The sequence below is a fragment of the Canis aureus genome, chromosome 9, assembly GCF_053574225.1.
Source record: "Canis aureus isolate CA01 chromosome 9, VMU_Caureus_v.1.0, whole genome shotgun sequence".
In the NCBI taxonomy this organism is placed as follows: domain Eukaryota; kingdom Metazoa; phylum Chordata; class Mammalia; order Carnivora; family Canidae; genus Canis; species Canis aureus.
Genome location: NC_135619.1, coordinates 50,027,557 through 50,045,890, shown reverse-complemented (window position 1 = coordinate 50,045,890; position 18,334 = coordinate 50,027,557). Strand labels below are relative to the sequence as shown.

The window sequence follows — 18,334 nt, the reverse complement described above, 5'->3', positions numbered from 1 at the left end:
TCTCAACAAGATACTAGTCAATAGGATCCAACAGTACATTAAGAAGATTATTCACCATGACCAAGTGCTGTTTACATCCTTGCTGATTTCTGCCTGCTTATTCTATTGATTATTGAGAAAGGAATATATAGTTATTCCAGCTTTATTTTGACTAGTATTAATGTAGTGTATTGTTTCCTCTATACTTCTTTTAACCTTTTTGTCTTTATGTTTGAAGTGGTTTATTATTTACTTTTAACATTATTGTCTTTATGTTTAAAGTGGTTTATTATAGGCAGCATACAATTGGATCTTGCTATTTTATCTGTTCTTAAGGAAGAACTAGTTGGTCTGACTGACTATTAGGAAACTAGTGTCACTGCTTAACGTGCCATCTCCCCTAATATTCCTGGTCTCACCAGGCAACATGTAGAGATGGGGGCCAACTTGATGGACAGGATGGAGGACTATTGCATTCTCCTCACTATGCCTACCTGGGACCAGGCAGGGGCATGTGAAAGCAAGGTATCCCTCTTGGGACCTTGAAGGGAACCAACAACTGTGCCTGAGAGAGATGGGACTTTTGGAATCTGACTTGCACTGTTGCTGACCAATCATAACCTTCACTGGTCTTAGTTCTCTGTTAAACCAGGTGTTAACCTATTAGTTGTTGAGTTGCAGAAGGTCAAGGATCGGATCCCAGGAGTAGAGCTCAACATAGTGGCTGTTTACTATCTAGAATATAAGCATTGCAAAAAAATAATCAGATATGGCTGTATTAGTACATACTGGCCAATTATTAGTACATACTGTTTATCATATTTGTGCTAGGTTTAATTCTATTTACTGCATCCTAACTCCTATTAGGAAAAAAGAGGAAAATAAAGACATCATCACAAGAAAAATTTCACCTATAATGACTGCCTGTGGGTGCCCTGACCCCTCCCCCAAGCTTCAAGGCTTACACACATCTCTACTTGGAAGCCCCTATCAACTAGCCCTCAAATTTAACAATTCAGTTTCCTGAGGTCTAAAACTTAGGAGTCATATTTGGATTTCTTTCTCTTTCCTACCTTTGATAGTCACCTATTCCTGCTATTAACTTTCTCCACAAAGAGAATCTTGTTGATTCAGTAAAGCTGATGTTATTAAACTGCAAGAAGGGAAAGCGCCACTTTGACAGAATCTTAGTAGTTAGGGGAAGTTAGGAAAATCTATCTCTTAGGGTTTTGAGTTTTGGACTCACATGGTTTAAGGCACATCCTTCAAGATGGGGAACTGGTTGGGGTGGGCAAAGTTTGTGACATGATATTTAGAATTAATGGGCATAATAAGAAAAGGGCCTTGAAGCAATTTGTTATCCTATCAGGAGACCTATTTGCCCTGATGCACACATTGCTTGCCCAGATAAGTTAGTTGGTAATAATTTCCTGAAGTAAATAGTAAAGCTAATTACTGGTTTAGTCTTACCATCCTGGGCAGAAAAAATTTCCTGGGGCACAGTTACATCATGTTGACTCCATTCTCTCTGCTACTCTTACTTTTAAACTTTTCTTCAGTCCCTTTTTATCTGCCTACACTACTACCATTGCCCTAGTTCAAGCTCTCATCATAACTTGCTTAGACTATTTAAAACGCCTTGTAACACATCTATAGTCTTTTGCCCTCAGATTTGTTTTCCTTACTGCCACCATAGTAATGTAACTACATTGCAACTCTTGACACTGATACATGTATATAACTTTTTAATGGCTTCTGGTTGTCCGTAGGTTAAAATCAGTACCTGATCCTTGTCTGCACTCTTCTTGCATTGCTGTCTAGCATTTGATTTCCTGCATCTATGCATTTGTTGATACTGTTGCCTCTACTTGGAATATCTTCCCTCCTACAATATGTGGCTAATTTTTATTTTTCCTTTAAAAGTTAACTCAGGTGATACCTCCTATAGGAAATGTTTCCTGAACCTAGACTCTGCTTCGAGAACATACTGTGTATAGTGCTGTTATTACATTTTGCCATATTGTGCAGAAATTACCTTTTATGAGGGGAGAGAGCCACCTAAAGGCAAGTTGTCTTTATTAATTTCAGTATCTACTAGCATCCACAATAGGGCCCAGCACATAGTAAGTTCTGTTTTTACTGACCCAAACAAATTGGGTCAGAAGGGGAGGACTTAAGAACTTAAGGGGAGAAAAGAGATGATGATTTAACTTTAAATTGATGTATTTGAGGTAACATCAGTGCACCCAAATAGAGACATATTTAATGAGAGCAGGATTTAAAAGTATTATTGGGAAATCATCCCATTGGAGTAATAGTTTGAACTGATTATTTCACCAAGAGTGATAGTGGAAACAAGAGAGCACAGATTGAGAACTGATATTTGGGGAATACACACAGTGTGTGGGAGAAAGTAGAAGAAGCCCTTAGAGGTATCAGTAGCAACAGAGGTAAACAAGATAAACCAGAGGCATAAGAGTATTGGGATGGGGAGAGGCCAGGAGGAAAGAAGCATACAAAGGAAAGTTGGAATCATGGTGTCAAATTTTGCAGAACAGTTTAAGAGTGTGAGAACTGTAAAAAGATTTTCTAAATCTGACACTATTGTATCTAGCTAATAAAATGGGGATTGGTTTATTTTCTTTGTTTCTCTTTCTTTTTCTTTTTCTTTTTAGTTAGTAGACAAAGTAAGACTTTTTTGTTCTCAGTTTTTAAACTGGCAAAAATATATCCTTTATCTTTACCTGTGTTTAACCAGAACTTTCTCAAGGAGTGTGATTTTCTTTATTTGGGAGTAAAGTTTAACCTTATTGAGGACCTGTAGTAAGTGTTACTTTGAGTTAACATGTTTTTTATTTTTTTCTTATCTCTTTTGTCTTTGTGAGCAAAATCATTATATTTAGATTACTTGAAAACAAATTGGTCTCTCCCTTGATGTGTTCTTATCTTGATTACTAGATTATTTACAGGCCATTGGTAGTTACTCATTAAAAAGTAGCAAGCAAGATATTATCATTATGTATTTTCATTTTACCAAGTTCATTTTAGAACTATTATGATTATATTACTCATTTTCAAAAGTATTTTCAGCAATGAAACCTTTCCTTAAATGTATATGGATCCCAGTATGTGAATCAGATAAAGTGGAGTTTGTATGAAACTGTGACAGGGACCTACAGTCCCTCCGAAGTTGTGTCTAGCTTTCTAACTTCCTTCTCCTTATCTCCAAACAACCATTGGCCTCTGGGTCTTTTCCATGGAAATCCCAGGGCTACTGAAAGCATAGTTTGAAAATCACTTATATGTAATACTCTTTGTAGAAATGCTGATGGCCATATTAATACTGAAAGTTACAAGATATTTAGACTCCAAATCAGTTGACACTTCCGCTTTGTTCTTTTATTGGTCAGTAGTATGTACAACAATAAATAGTTGTCCAAAGAGCAAATAAACTTACGCTAAAATTATTTAGGCAGAAGTTGTATATATTTTTTAAAAGATTTTATTTTTATTTATTTATTCATGAGACAGAGAGAGAGAGAGAGGCAGAGACACGGGCAGAGAGAGAAGCAGGCTCCATGCAGGGAGCCCGATGTGGAACTGGATCCCAGGTCTCTAGGATCACACCCTGGGGTGAAGGCGGTGCTAAACCGCTGAGCCACCTGGGCTGCCCAGAAGTTGTATATCTTTAAGGAAAGTTGTCAATGTTCCTTTGTCAATGTGACACTGACCTACTATTACATCTGCAGTCTCCTTCCAATACCAGTGATTTTCTCTGGTCTTATATGTCTACATTTTTCCTACCTAGTAAATATTATCTAGTATGATGGGGGTCTATTTTATCCTTTATTTCATCAAATTTATAGTGTGTCATGTATATGACAGGTCCTGTGTTAAAATGCAGGGGTAGTATTTTAAATAAAATACAATTTACTGTTAAGGAAATAGAAAATTGCTGTAAGGTTTGATGAGTACAGTAAAAGAAGTAATCGGAGGATATTAATGGAATCCTGTGAAATGGAAAGACCTAGCTCAGGCCAGCTAAGGGTTGGTCAGGAAAAAGTGCTAGCTTCCCTGAAGACCCTGAGTCAACTCTTCAAAGATAATTAGACTTCAACCAGAGGCAAATAGGGAAAGGTCTTCATAAGTGGGCAGAGAGAGGAAATAGGCTCTGAAAGAGGGCATGCCTTGTTTGGAGACATGTAAGTAGTTTAGTATGGCCAGAGTTTAGCATGTGAAGGGATTGGTGAGTGAAGCCAGATGAAAAACGACTGTGTTTTCCAAGCTTAGGAATTTGGACTTTATTTTGAAAGTGTTATGAAGCGAGTGAAGGATTTTAAGCTGAATAATTGCATGGTCAAATTTGTGTTTTAGAAAGCACTCTGGCAATAGTCAAGAGAACAGATTAGAATGGACCTTTCTTAGAAGCAAAGCAGCCATTAAGTAATAGACTTTAGCAATAATTTACACAAAAATGAGGATGGTAGAACTGATATAGTGGGTGGGGGAATGAATTCAAGATATATGAAGGAGGCAAAAGCAGTAGAGTTATTGGTTACAGAAAGAGTGAATGAATGCAGGGATGACTCTTAGTAGGGCTATCTGCCTACTAAGAGAAAGAAATTAAGAAGAAAGGAATCTCATGAGCTTTTTGCCTCAAGATTCTTAGAGTGCCAACTTGAGCGAGGGTATAGGTGCTTTTTAAATTTTCTTATATTTGTATTTGCCTATTTTTGAAGTGTTATATGAAGAAGTAATAACAGGACATATTATCAGGGAAGGTTATAGAATTTTTAAAAAAATCTATTAGATTAAGGTAGACTTTTTTTTTTTTTAAGATTTTATTTATTTGACGCAGAGAGAGAGCACAAGCAGCGGGTAGTGGCAGAGGGAAAGAGAGAAGTAGGTTCCCTGCTGAGCAGGGAGCCCAACAAGGGGCTCGATCCCAGGACCCTGAGATTATGACCTGAGCCAAAGGCAGATGCATAACCAACTGAACCACTCAGGTGCCTCAAGGTAGACTCTTATTTAAGATAGTTTAGAAGTGGGGCATCTGTGTGGCTCAGTGGTTGAGCATCTATCTACCTTTGGCTCAGGTCGTGGTCCTGGGGTCCTGGGATCAAGTCCCACATCGGGCTCCCTGCATGGAGCCTGCTTTTCCCTCTGCCTATGTCTCTGCCTCTCTATGTCTCTCATGAATAAATAAATAAAATATTAAAGGAAGGGAGGAAGGAAGGGAGGGAGGGAGGGAAATCCAGGAATTTTCACATTGCCATTAGTTTGTCAGAATTTTTACCTTTTAAAAAGATGTGTGGTTAGATTGGCTTTTCTGTATAAACTAGCTGAGTTAGTAATAGTTCTGCGACATTATGCATTTTAAAATACAACATGATTTTCCTCAGAATGCAAACTTTGATTTTCAAGCTTTTCATTGGTGTCATTTGGAAATTAATGTTCAATCCCTTGCTATTTAACACTCCTGACAAAGAGGAGGTATCCTTTATATAGCTTTGCTATATCATTTTCAAAAGTTAAGATCTTTTAGGCTGATTGAGGTGGTTAAATCCCTTTAGGGAAAGAATGCTCCTTAACAGAAAATTGGAGGTATTGGCTTCAGATTTTGAGATCTGCTCTGTAAAGTGATACATTCATTATGTTTATTCATTGGTTCTTGAATATTCTGTTGTTTCTTATCAGTTAGATTTTCTTTCCCTATAGTTTTGGTGATTTCTACTGTACTTTTGAAAGCATTAGAGAGGTACCTCTCCCAGTAACAAAACAAAGGTTGTGGTTTAATACCTTTTAATTACAGAGATAATGATGAGATTTGGACCTTTATAATTGAAAGCTGTTAGTTTACTTTCATTCTGTAATGATTATAAATATGAAAGTATGTTCTGATATTATACTATTTGCAAGAAAATTTTCCTTAGAATAATTTATTCCTTGTAGAACTTTATCTTCTTTATGTTTAAAAGAAACTTTCTTTTTAAGCATCTTTATAAAAAGGTAGTTCTAGTCCTTTGTTTAGTATTTTCTAATAGCAAGCCAAAAAGGTTCCTAAATTTTGGTGTTTAGGAATGATTTTTTCCTAGTAAGTATGAAAGTTTTCAGAAATTGTTAGCAGCTTGTAATTTGGCCCACATGTACATATTTCCTTATTCAGGAATTAGAATGGATTTGAGGGGTAGATCAGTAGGAAAATTCATTGGATTGTTACAATTAAAATGCTTGAAAGTTCTTAGAATAACATCTCAGCAAATCTTAGAGCTTGTTGTTTTATAAGAGCTAGTATTGTTTGTTTGAAAAGTGAAATGATTTGTTTGAGCCTAGAATTATTCTAAGAGGAGGGATGCTAAATGCTCATTTTCTATTAAACTAAAATGTTTAGTTTAGGACATTAGTTTTTTTTATCAGCATGGTAATCTAAAGTTTAAATAAGTGAGAAGGTAGTAACTTCTTTTTCATATTTCTTTTACTCTGTCTGCAGGTTGTAAAAATTAAAATGAACAAACTGCGGCAGAGTTTTAGGAGAAAGAAAGATGTTTATGTTCCAGAGGCTAGTCGTCCGCATCAGTGGCAGACAGATGAAGAAGGGGTTCGTACTGGAAAATGTAGCTTCCCAGTTAAGGTAAGAGCTTGTGTTTCTACAATTCTAGATGTGGAAGAGAACTGACATCCTATTAAATGTGAAATCCCATTAATTAGGACAATTAAAAGAGAACCATCTAAAAAATAATCCCTTCATCTTCTGCTTCAAGGTAGAATTAATGTGAAAAATAGATTATAACTAGTGATTTTTTTCTCTTTATGGAATTCCTGTTGCGTAATCTGGAATCACTACAAATAATATCACTTCTGATGAGAAATTAATCCTGAAATATCTAAGTTCCAAATTACCAAGATTCAAATTATTTTGAGTGGGATATGCTTATTAAGTGGTGGGGCAGAGGGAACAAGAGTCTGTTTTCTTAAAAGCAGGCCTGATATGTTCTAGAAAATCTTAAAAGAGTTAAATCAAAAGAGACTTTCTCTTTAGTCTTGTAACTGTTAACTGTGCAGAGGATATTTAAACTAATGCCTTCATTTGTCAGATCAGAAAATGGAAGCTCAAAGAAATTAAGAACATAGTAAAGATCTAGAGAAGAGGGTGCCATACAGGTGTTTTTTCTTACTATAGTTGACACTCTGGAGAAGATGAGTCACATTGAAAGTCATGAAAGAAATGTACATGCTATACTGTTTAGTGAGAAAAATCGATTTATAATTATATAAGCATTCTGTGATATGTATTAAGTGTGGGCACAAAAATATAGAAGGAACTAGTCCAAAATGTTAATATCTTCAAGAAAAAAAATTTAGTCTAATATAAAATGTTAAGATTTCTCTCTACTTTCTATACATTCTTATGTGTGAATATTCTTACTATAATTTTCTCCTTGTACTGCCTCAGTACCATTGATTGATACATAGCCTAAAGTTTCAGAAAGGAAAATATCTGTAGGATAGGAAAAGTGGTTTGTAGAATCTACAGGTTAAATAAAGATTTTTTTTTTAAGATTTATTTATTTGAGAGAGAGAGAGCTTAAGTGTACATGCATCTGGGAGGGGCACAGGGAGAGAGAGAATTTCAAGAAGACTTCCTGCTGAGCAAGGAGCCCAACCACAGGGGCTGGATCCCACAACTGTGGGATCATGACCTGAGCTGAAACCAAGAGTTGGACGCCGTACCAACTGCACCACCCAGGTGCCCCATAAATACATGTTTTTTATTTTTAATTATTTATTTTTAAAAATATTTTTTTATTTATTTGAGATTGAGAGAGAGAACAAGTGTAGAGGGAGAGGCAGACTCTCCACTGAGTAGGGAGCCCACTGTGGAGCTCTATCCCAGGACCCTGGGATCATGACCTGAGCTGAATTGAAGGCAGATGCTTAATCAGCTGAGTCACCCAGGCACCCCAAATACATGCTTTTTAAAATACATGAATTTTTCCACAATCTGTCAGTAACTAAACAATTTTCCTAATCAGTTAGCTTTGCTTACTTAACTCATTTGCTGAAATTTTTTTTATTGGAATAATACACTTAAAATATTTTAATTTAAAATTTTGGGTATAATATTAAAATATGAAAAAGTCCTCATACAAGGAAACGAACGCTCGTCTCTACTACCTCCCCCAACCTTATCCCAAAGAGTAGGCTCCTTTTGATTATACAAGTTGAGTATTGTGGAAATGGGTACTTTTACACATTGTTGATTACTTGGAATATAAACTGTAACCAAAATTTGGAATGTCAGTTAAAATTTGAAATGCACTTTACATTTGACCAGAAATTTTACATTTAAGGGATTCCTGGGTGGCTCAGCAGTTGAGTGCCTGCCTTCAGCCCAGGGCGTGATCCTGGAGACCCAGGATCAAATCCCACGTCAGGCTCACTGCATGGAGCCTGCTTCTCCCTCTGCCTGTGTCTCTGCCTCTCTCTCTCTCTCTCTCTCTGTGTGTGTCTCATGAATAAATAAATAAAATCTTAAAAAAAAAAAAAAGAAAGAAATTTTACATTTAAGAATTACATTTAGGGGCAGCCCTGGTGGCACAGCAGTTTAGCGCCGCCTGCGGCCCGGGGTGTGATCCTGGAGACCCGGGATCGGGTCCCGCATCGGGCTCCCTGCGTGGAGCCTGCTTCTCACTCTGCCTGTGTCTCTGTCTCTCTCTCTCTCTTCGCTCTCTCTGAATGAATAAATAAATAAATCTTAAAAAAAAAAAAAAAGAATTACATTTAGGGCAACCCGGGTGGCTCAGCAGTTTAGCGCCGCCTTCAGCCAGGAGCGTGATCCTGGAGACCCGGGATTGAGTCCCCCATCAGGCTTCCTGCATGGAGCCTGCTTCTTCCTTTACTTGTGTCTCTGTCTCTCTCTCTCTCTCTCTCTCTCTCTGTGTCTCTCGTGAATAAATAAATAAAATCTTAAAAAAAAAAAAAGAATTACATTTAATGGCACTTGAGTAGTGCTCAGCTGGTTAAGCATCCAACTCTTTTTTTTTTTTTTTTAGCATCCAACTCTTGATCTCAGCTCAGGTCATGACTTCAAGTCCTGCATGGAGCCTACTTTAAAAAAAAAAAAAGAAAGAAAGAGAATTATACTTAAGGGACACCTGACTGGTTTAGTCAGAAGAGCATATGACGAACTTGGGGTTATAAGTTCGAGCCCTATGTTGGCTATAGAGATTAGTAAAAAAAATCAAAAAATTGTAGGTGGCAAATCATAAGAGACTCTTAACTATAGAGAACAAGCTGAGGATTGACGGAGGGGAAGTGGTGGGGGGTGGGTTAAGTGGGTGATAAGGAGAGGCACTTGTGATGAGCATTGAGTGTTTTGTATAATGATGAATCATTAATTCAGTACCTGAAACCAATATTACACTATATGTTAACTAACTAGAATTTAAATAAAAACTTGAAATAAAGAATTACATTTAAGTACATTCATTGATATACTAGCACAAGTGGTCATTAGCATTGTTTGATAGCAAAAATCTGGAAACACATTAAATGCCCATCATTCTGGAACTCGATAAGACATTATGACATAGGGGATCCCTGGGTGGCTCGGCTGCTTAGCACCTGCCTTCAGCCCGGGGCGTGGTCCTGGAGTCCTGGGATTGAATCCCGAGTCAGGCTCCCTGCATGGAGCCTGCTTCTCCCTCTGCCAGTCTCTCTCTCTCTCTCTCTCTCTCTCTCATGAATAAATAAATAAAATCCTTTTTTAAAAAAAGAGAAATTGTGACATCCATTAAGTGACATTCTTTGCCACTTAAGAACAAGGTAGATCTATATTCATATATTTAGTAAATTTTTTGAATACCTACTGTGTGCCAGGCATATATGCTAAGTGGTAAACAAAAAGACATTTCCTGCTCTTACAGAGTTTATAGTCTTGTGGGAGGACAGACTTTAATTAGATATTTGCATTAATAATATATGATTATAAACTGAGATAAGCACTTTTTAAAAAAATATTTTATTTATTTATTCATGAAAGACACATAGAGAGATAGGCAGAGAGAGAAACAGGCTCCATGCAGGGAGCCTGATGTGGGACTTGATCCCAGGACTCCAGGATCACACCCTGGGCTGAAGGCAGATGCTTAACCACTGAGCTACCCGGGCATCCCGAGATAAATGCTTTTTAAAAAGGGAAGGCTGTAGTGTAAGAAGTTATGAAATGAACCTGGAAAGAAGTGGGATGGGGCCTTGTAGGGGATATTAAAGGTTTTGGACTTTATAAGTAATAGGAAGCCACTACCTGGTGTGTTTTTTTTCATTATTTATTTATTTTATTGTGGTAAAATACATAACGTAAAATTTACCATTTTAACCATTTCTCTGTGTACAGTATGGTAACATTAATAACATTCATATTGTGCAATCATCAGCACCATCCATCTCCAGAACTTTTAATCTTCCTGAACTGGGACTCTGGATGTGGTGTGGTTTGGAGGTAGTCTATAGTAGATGTGAAGAGTATGGTAAAAGATTATTACAGTAATCCAGAGGAGAGATAATGTTTACTCTGGACTAGGGTGGTAACTGTGATGAAGAAAAGAAATGAAGTAAATTGAGAGATAATTAAGAGATAAAGGCAACAGGAATTGGAAATGGACTAGACTTAGAGAATGAATGATGTTAAGGATGACACCTCGTTTCTTGTCCCAAACTGACAGAGGTGATGATCATTGACATAGGAAACATTGAAAGAATATTCTCTGATACATTCACACAGAAAGTTAACTTTAGTGTATTATAAGGTGATAAAGGTAAGGCACAGAACAATGTATATAGTATGATTCTGTTTATAGTTAAAAAGAAAAAATCTGTATATCTGCTTATGTGTGAGAAATATCTATAAGACGACACAAGTAAATCTGAATTATAGAATCAGAATGAAGATTGATGATCTTTTTACTTTTCAATGTATATCCTTTGGAATTGGTGATATTTCTTAGGAACATATATTTGTAATAAGCATGTATAAATTTTAAATACCTCATTCACAGGATTCTGAGAGACTGGTATGTAGTATTGAAATAATTGAAGTATAAAGTTAACTGAAGCATCTAAGGTGTAAGATTTACATGTTATTCAGGCAGGGTGGCTTATTTAGGGTTTTGTTTTGTTTTGTTTTGTTTTGGTATGCAGATCCCTACTCATCAAGCACCATGAGTTTTGATTTTTGAGATTACAGATAAATTCTACTAATGAGGCAAGTTTGCAAATATGGAATCCTCGAATAATGAAGGTTGACTTATAACTTATTATTAAAGTAATGAGTAAGTGAGATTGCATAGAGGAAGTGAGAGGAGGAAGGGCCTAGGACAAACATAGAAGGGACAGGCAGAGAGATGAGTACCTTCAAAGGAGATAAAAATGAGTAGACAGGTGTAAGGGAACCTGAAGAGTGCAGTCTCAGAAGCCAGGGTTTCAAGGAAGGAGAGAGTAGTCAAATGCTATAAAGAGATCAAAGAAGAAATGAAACTTCATTAGATTAAAAAATTTCAAATTTTGGTGACTTTTATGATAGCACTTAAGAGGAGTTATGAGGATGGAATCTAGATTGAGGAGTGAATGGTTGCAAAATAAGGAAGAAGAGGACAAATCTAGAGATTACTAATCCAAGAAGGTTGTCAGACAAGGTTGTGTGAGGATGGGAATGGGGGTGGAAGGGAAGTATTACAAAGTGCACAAGGAAACTCTTCGTGTGGATGGCTGTTTATTATATATATTTTTAAGATTTTTATTTATTTATTCATGATAGACATGGAGAGAGAGAGGCAAAGACACAGGCAGAGGGAGAAGCAGGCTCCATGCAGGGAGCCCGATGTGGGACTCGATCCTGGGACTCCAGGATTGCACCCTGGACTAAAGGCAGGTGCCAAACCGCTGAGCCACCCAGGGATCCCTGGCTGTTTATTATATTGATTGTGATGATGGTTTCTCAGGTATATACATAAACTCAGCAAATTATAACTTTATAATTCATTATATGTCAATTATACCTCAGGAAGGTGGTTAAATTTTTTTTTTTTAGTGAAATAGTTTGTCTCCAAAGGAGTGTAGAAGGGCAAAATAGCAAAGGGAGTGTGAGGTTGAGAAACTGTGTTGTTTCAAAACTGTTTTAAGAGTTCCATGAGATATAGTTTATATACCATAAGATTTACTCATTTAAAGTCTATAAGTCACTAGTAGTTTAATTTTTTTAAAAAATATTTTATTTATTTATTCATAAGAGACACAAATTGAGAGAGAGAGAGAGAGAGAGAGGCAGAGACCCAGGCAGAGGGAGAAACAGGCTCCACACCGGGAGCCCAATGTGGGACTCGATCCTGGATCCTGGGATCATATCCTGGGGTGAAGTCAGACGCTTAACTGTTGAGCCATCCAGGCATCCCTAGTAGTTTAATTTTTATGTTGAATTTTGTTTTTAGGGTAGGAGATGGACATAACTAAAAGGACTTTATAAAGAAGCAGTGGAGAGAGTGGATTAGTTGTAGATGGAAGAAGATGCTGCTGCTTCTATTTTAACAGTATCAAAAGTGGAAAACGGTATAAATGTACTTAAATTTATGATGTTGGTGGCTTAAGCCTGATGGAGCTCTATTTTATTTTATTTTTTGAAAGATTTTATTTATTTATTTGAGAGAAACAGAGTATGAATGGAGACAGAGAGAAGCAGACTCCCTGCTGGGCAGGGAGCTCTATGCGGGGCTCAGTCCCAGGACCCTGAGATCATGACCTGAGCCAAAACCAAGAGTTGGACACTTAACTGTGCCACCCAGGCACCCAGGGAGTGTTTTTACAACTCCAAAACTATTTTCCCCAAAAGACAGATTATGGATGGTTTCAGAGGTTGGTTCTTTCAAAACCTCAAAGAATAACTTTTTCTAAGGCAAAATTCTTAAAAAAAAAAAAGAAGGAGAAGGAGACGGAGACGAAGAAGAATTCTTATGCTGTTTAACTATACCAGAGCATATGTGGGTTGGTGGGTGGGAAGAATGGTTTCCAGATTTTTTTTGGCATTAGCAGAATCCTGCTATAACAAAGATAGCACAAAACAAAAGAAAACCATAGACCAATTCAGATGAAAAAGTAGGCAGAAAAGGGATCTAAAAATATACTAAAGACCAAAATAGGGTTTAACTCAGGAATCCATTAATCCTAATATGAAATCATTTAATGTTAGGAAATTTGATTTAATTCATTACGTTGATGGACCTGAGAAGAAAAGGACTTCATCACTGCAATGAAAGCAAAGTTGAAGGACTCACACTTCTTGATTACAAATCAAGAACTTAGTACAAATCTATAATAATCAAAACAGTGTAGTACTGGCATAAGGATAGATGTATAGAACAATGTAATAGAATTGAGAGTACAGAAATGAACATACATCTGTGGCCAATTGATTTTTGACAAGGGTGCCAAGACCATTCAATGGGGAAAGAATAGTCTCTTCACCAAATGGTGAAATGGAAATGGAACAACTTGATTTCCACTAGAAAAAAAAAATGAAGCCAGACCCCCTACCTTACACTGTATGCAGAAAATTAACTTAAACATAAGAATATAAGAATTAACATAAGAATAAGAATATAACACACAAGAATGTTAACATAAGAATATAAGAATAAGAACCATAAAATTCTTTAAAAAAAAATTTATTCATTTATCCATGAGAGACAGAGACCGAGAGAGAGAGAGAGGCAGAGACGTAGGCAGAGGGAGAAGCAGGCTCCATGCAGGGAGCCCGATGTGGGACTTGATCCTGGAACCACGGGGATCACACCTTGAGCCAAAGGCCAGACGCTCAACCGCTGAGCCACCCAGGTGTCCCAAGAACCATAAAATTCTTAGAAGAAAACCTAAAGGAAAATTATCATGACCTTGTATCTGGCAATAGATTTTTAGATATGACACCAAAACCATGAGCGATAAAAGAAAAAATAGATAAACCGGGGCTAATTAAAATGTAAAATTTTTGTGCACTAAAGGAAGTTATCAAGAAAAGAAAGACTACAGAATGGGAGAAAGTATTTGGCAATCACATGTCTGATAAGAGTCGTGTGTATATATGTATAATATTTCCAAAGAAGATGTACAAATGGCCAACAAATTCATGAAAAGATACTCAACATCATTAGTCATTAGGGAAATACCTATCAAAATCACAATGAGGTACTGCATCACACCCACTTGGATGCTCTACTTATAAAAACAAACCAAAAAAAAAAAAAAAAACAGAAAATAAGTGTTGGTGAGATTATGGGGGAACTAGAACCCTTATGCATTACTAATGGGAATGTAAAATGGTTCTGTTTCTATGGAAAGCAGTTTGGTGGTTCCTCCCTCAAAAAGCTAAACATAGAGGGACGCCTGGGTGGCTCAGCGCTTAGGCGTCTACCTTTGGCTCAGGGCCTGATTCCGGATTCCTGGGATTGGGTCCCACATCGGGCTTCTTGCATGGAACCTGCTTCTCCTCCCTCTGCCTATGTCTCTGCCTCTCTCCCTGTGTCTCTCATGAATAAATAAATAAAATCTTTATTAAATGTGTAAAAAATTGGACACCTGGGTGGCTCAGTTGGTTAAGCATCTGCCTTCAGCTCAGGTCGTGATCCTAGGGTCTTTGGGATCAAGTCCCACATCAGGGGAGCCTGCTTCTCCCTCTTCTTCTACCCCTCCCCCCTGCTTGTGATCTCTCTCTCTCTCAAATAAATAAATAAAATCTTTTTTTTTAAATGAGTAAAATATTGTCCCAGAGTTATGCATAGTGAAACATTTACATTGAATTTGGAGGATGATGAGGTTGCTCTTAAGTAGCACTATTATATAACACTGATTTCAAAATGGTGGTAAGTGCCTTTGGGTAAGAAAATAAAAGCTATAAAAGTGGGAAATCAAGACAACATTTTTTTTTTTTGGTCTTGTTTCTGCAGATGTCTCTGGAAAACCTAGAGAATCACCCAAAAAAACTGTTTAAAATGATAGGAAACACCAGTATTTTGACTACATATAAGTATACTAAAATCAATACATAGAAAAACTAGTTAGTTTTGTGGAAATGTTATAAGTCTTCTGATTCTGGCAAAACGTGGATTAGGCTGACATAGAAATACTCCCAATACAAATATCTAGAAATGCTAAATACATTTTTAAACAGCCTTATTCTCTTAGAGCACAGCTGAGCTTTCAATAAAGACAGATATCTGCAGTTACCAGAAATTAAGAGGGAATTTGAAAACCAGGCAGGAATCGTGCTGGTATGGTACAACCTAGGAGGTAGAAGATTTGTGAGCTAGAGCCTTTGGTTTTAACATTCATTCTGAAGGTCCTGGATTCATAAAAAGCAGAGCATTAGAACCGAGAACCCAGCATAGAACCAGAACCTTCAGTGGGAGAACTAGAATAAAAGCAAAAAAGCAAAAAGTAAAAAGTAAAAGCTTGCCTCTGCTTAGACTCTGGGTGAAAAAAGAAGTGTCCCAGGAAAAATTGAAACTGTGGATCTGGACTTCATACGCTATAACCTGCATGGTATAAGAATCCTCAAATTAATATACAGTAGATCTTAGGCTACTAATACACCTGTGGCACCTTTTAGAAGCAAATGTAAAACCACTCCATAATACAGAATATGTGAATTTCTCCCAGATAAGTTGAGCTTCAGTAAAGATGAACTTACAATTAAAAAAAAAAAAAAAAAAAGACTATGAAATGGACTTTCTGGTGGCTCAGTCCATTGGGCATCTGTGATCTAGCCCGGCATCAGGCTCTCTGCTCAGCAGAAAACCTGCTTCTCTTTCTCCCTCTGCTCTCCCCCTGCTTCTTGTGCTCTCTGGCTCTTTCTCAAATAAATAAAATCTTTAAAAAAGTCTTATGTGGAAATGATCAGCACATACATTAAGGATTATACAATAAAGGTCAACAAGATTAGCACTGTAAGAACTTGAATTAATAGACTATAGAAGACACTATAAAATATGTACATATAAAATCATTAGATATATAAAAACTGAATTCAAACCATAAGGCAAAAATAAGAGTGAAAGAAAAAGGAATAGATCTGACAAAGAATCAAATCTAAGCTTCTAAAAATGAAAAATACTGTTACTGCTATTGAAATTAGTGGACAGATTCAGTAGTGAATTAGACTTGCTGAAAAGAGGGTTGGTAAGCTGGAAGATAGATTTGATGAAGTTACCCGGAGTGCAGCACAAGGTGATAAAGAAAAAATAATGAAAAAGAGATGAGGAAATGGTTGAACAAATTTAAAAAGTCCATGGCCTAATGAGAATTCCAGGAGGAGGAGGATGAATTCATTTAAATCAGTATTTGAGGGGCATCTGGGTGACTCAGTGGTTGAGCATCTGCCTTTGACTCAGGTCGTGATCCCAGAGTCCTGGGATTGAGTCCTGCATCATGCTTCCTGCAGGGAGCCTGCCTCTGTCTGCCTATGTCTCTCTCTCTCTCTCTCTCTCTCTCTCTCTCTGTGTCTCTCATGAATAAATAAATAAAATCTTTAAAAAATAGTATTTGAATCCTCAGATTGAAAGAAGCAAGTAGGATAAATTAAATATAGTCTGATACATTTTTAAAAAAGATTTTCATTTATTTAACACAGAGAACTGCAGAGGGAGAGGAAGAAGCAGGCTCCCCACTGAGCAAGGAGCCTGATGTGGGGCTTGATCCCAGGATCCTCAGGTCATAATCTGAGCTGAAGGCAGATGCTTAACCGACTGAGCCACCCAGGCACCCTCTAGTCTGATGCATTTTTATCCAATTGATTTTTGATAAAGGTTCAGTGCCCACTCAGTGGGGAAAGAATTGTCTTGTTATCTCTTGGTGCTGGGACAACTGAATTTTCACATGTAAAAGAATGAAGTTAGATTCCTACTTTATACCATATAAAAAATTAACTTACTGAAACAATGACCTAAATATAAAAGTAACAACCATAGTATTCTTAGAAGAAAGCACAAGGGTAAATCTTCATGATTTTAAATCTGGCCGTGGTCTTAAATATGACACCAAGAGCATGGACAACAAAAGAAAAAAATAGATATATTGAACTTTATCAAAATTAAAAACTTTTGTGCATCAAAGGATGTTTTCAAGATGAAAAGATAACGTACAAAAGAGCAGAAAATATTTGGAAATCATATATTTGATAAAGATTTAATGCTCAGAATATATGATAACTCTTACAATTCACAATTTAAAGACATGCAACGCAATTTGAAAATGAGCAAAGGGATGAAAATACAGCACTCCAAAATCTTTGGGATGTAGCAAAAGCCTTCCTAAGAGGGAAGTATGTAGTAATACAGGCCCACATCAAGAAGCAAGAAAATTCTCAAACAACCTAACCTTATACCTAAAGGAGCTAGAAAAAGAACAACAAAGTCTAAAGCCACAGAAGGAAAGAAATAGTAAAGATTAGAGCAGAAATAAATAATACAGAAACCAATACAAGAAATCAATGAAATCAGGAATTCTTTTAAAATCAACAAAATTGGTCAAAAAGAAAAGAGGAAAAAAAAGAGAGAGAAAGGACCCAAATAACAAGAGAGAAGTAACAACCAACACCACAGAAATACAGTTGGGGTGCCTGGGTGGCTTAGTTGGCTAAGTGTCCGACTCTTGATCTCATCTCATCAGCTCAAGTCTTGATCTCTGCATCTTGAACTCAAGCCCCTTGGACTCAATGCCCAGCAAGCAGTTATGAGAGAATATTATGAAAACCTATATGTCAACAAATTGAACAACCTAGAAGAAATGGATAAGGCCCTGGAAACATATAAATTACCAATACTAAAGCAAGAAGAAACGGAAAACTTAAAAAGACTAATAACCAGCAAAGAAACTGAATCAGTAATCAAAACTCCCAACAAACATGTGGGACCAGGTGGCTTCACAAGTGAATTTTACCAGACATTTAAAGAAGAGTTAATACCTATTCTTCTCAAACTATTCCAAAAAGCAGAAAAGGAAGGAAAACTTTCAAATTCATTCTGAGGCCAGCATTACCCTGATACCAAAACCTCATTAGAACATCATTAAAAAAGAATTACAGGTCAATGTCCCTGATGAACATAGATGCAAAAATTCTCAATAAAATGCTACTGGCAAAAAAAATAAAATAAAATAAAAATTAAAAAAAATAAAAAATAAATGCTACTGGCAAACTGAATCTGGCAGTACATTAAAAATATCATTCACCACGATCAAGTGGTATTTATTTCTAGGTTGCAAGGGTGCTTCATACTTGCAAATCAATCAACACAATACATCAACAAAAGAAAGG

The 18,334-nt window shown here is 36.7% G+C and overlaps 1 protein-coding gene across 14 annotated transcripts in view; it reads left to right on the top strand.

Moving 5' to 3' along the window:
- The window catches only part of NUMB (NUMB endocytic adaptor protein), a 152,761-nt gene that overhangs the window by 83,780 nt on the left and 50,647 nt on the right, over positions 1-18,334 (top strand). For all 14 annotated transcript variants that reach the window (XM_077909924.1, XM_077909933.1, XM_077909930.1 and 11 more), the window contains one exon: positions 6,470-6,610. In XM_077909924.1, coding sequence (XP_077766050.1) covers positions 6,485-6,610 — 126 coding nt within the window. In that variant the 5' untranslated portion in view covers positions 6,470-6,484. The remainder of the gene's footprint in view (positions 1-6,469; positions 6,611-18,334) is intronic.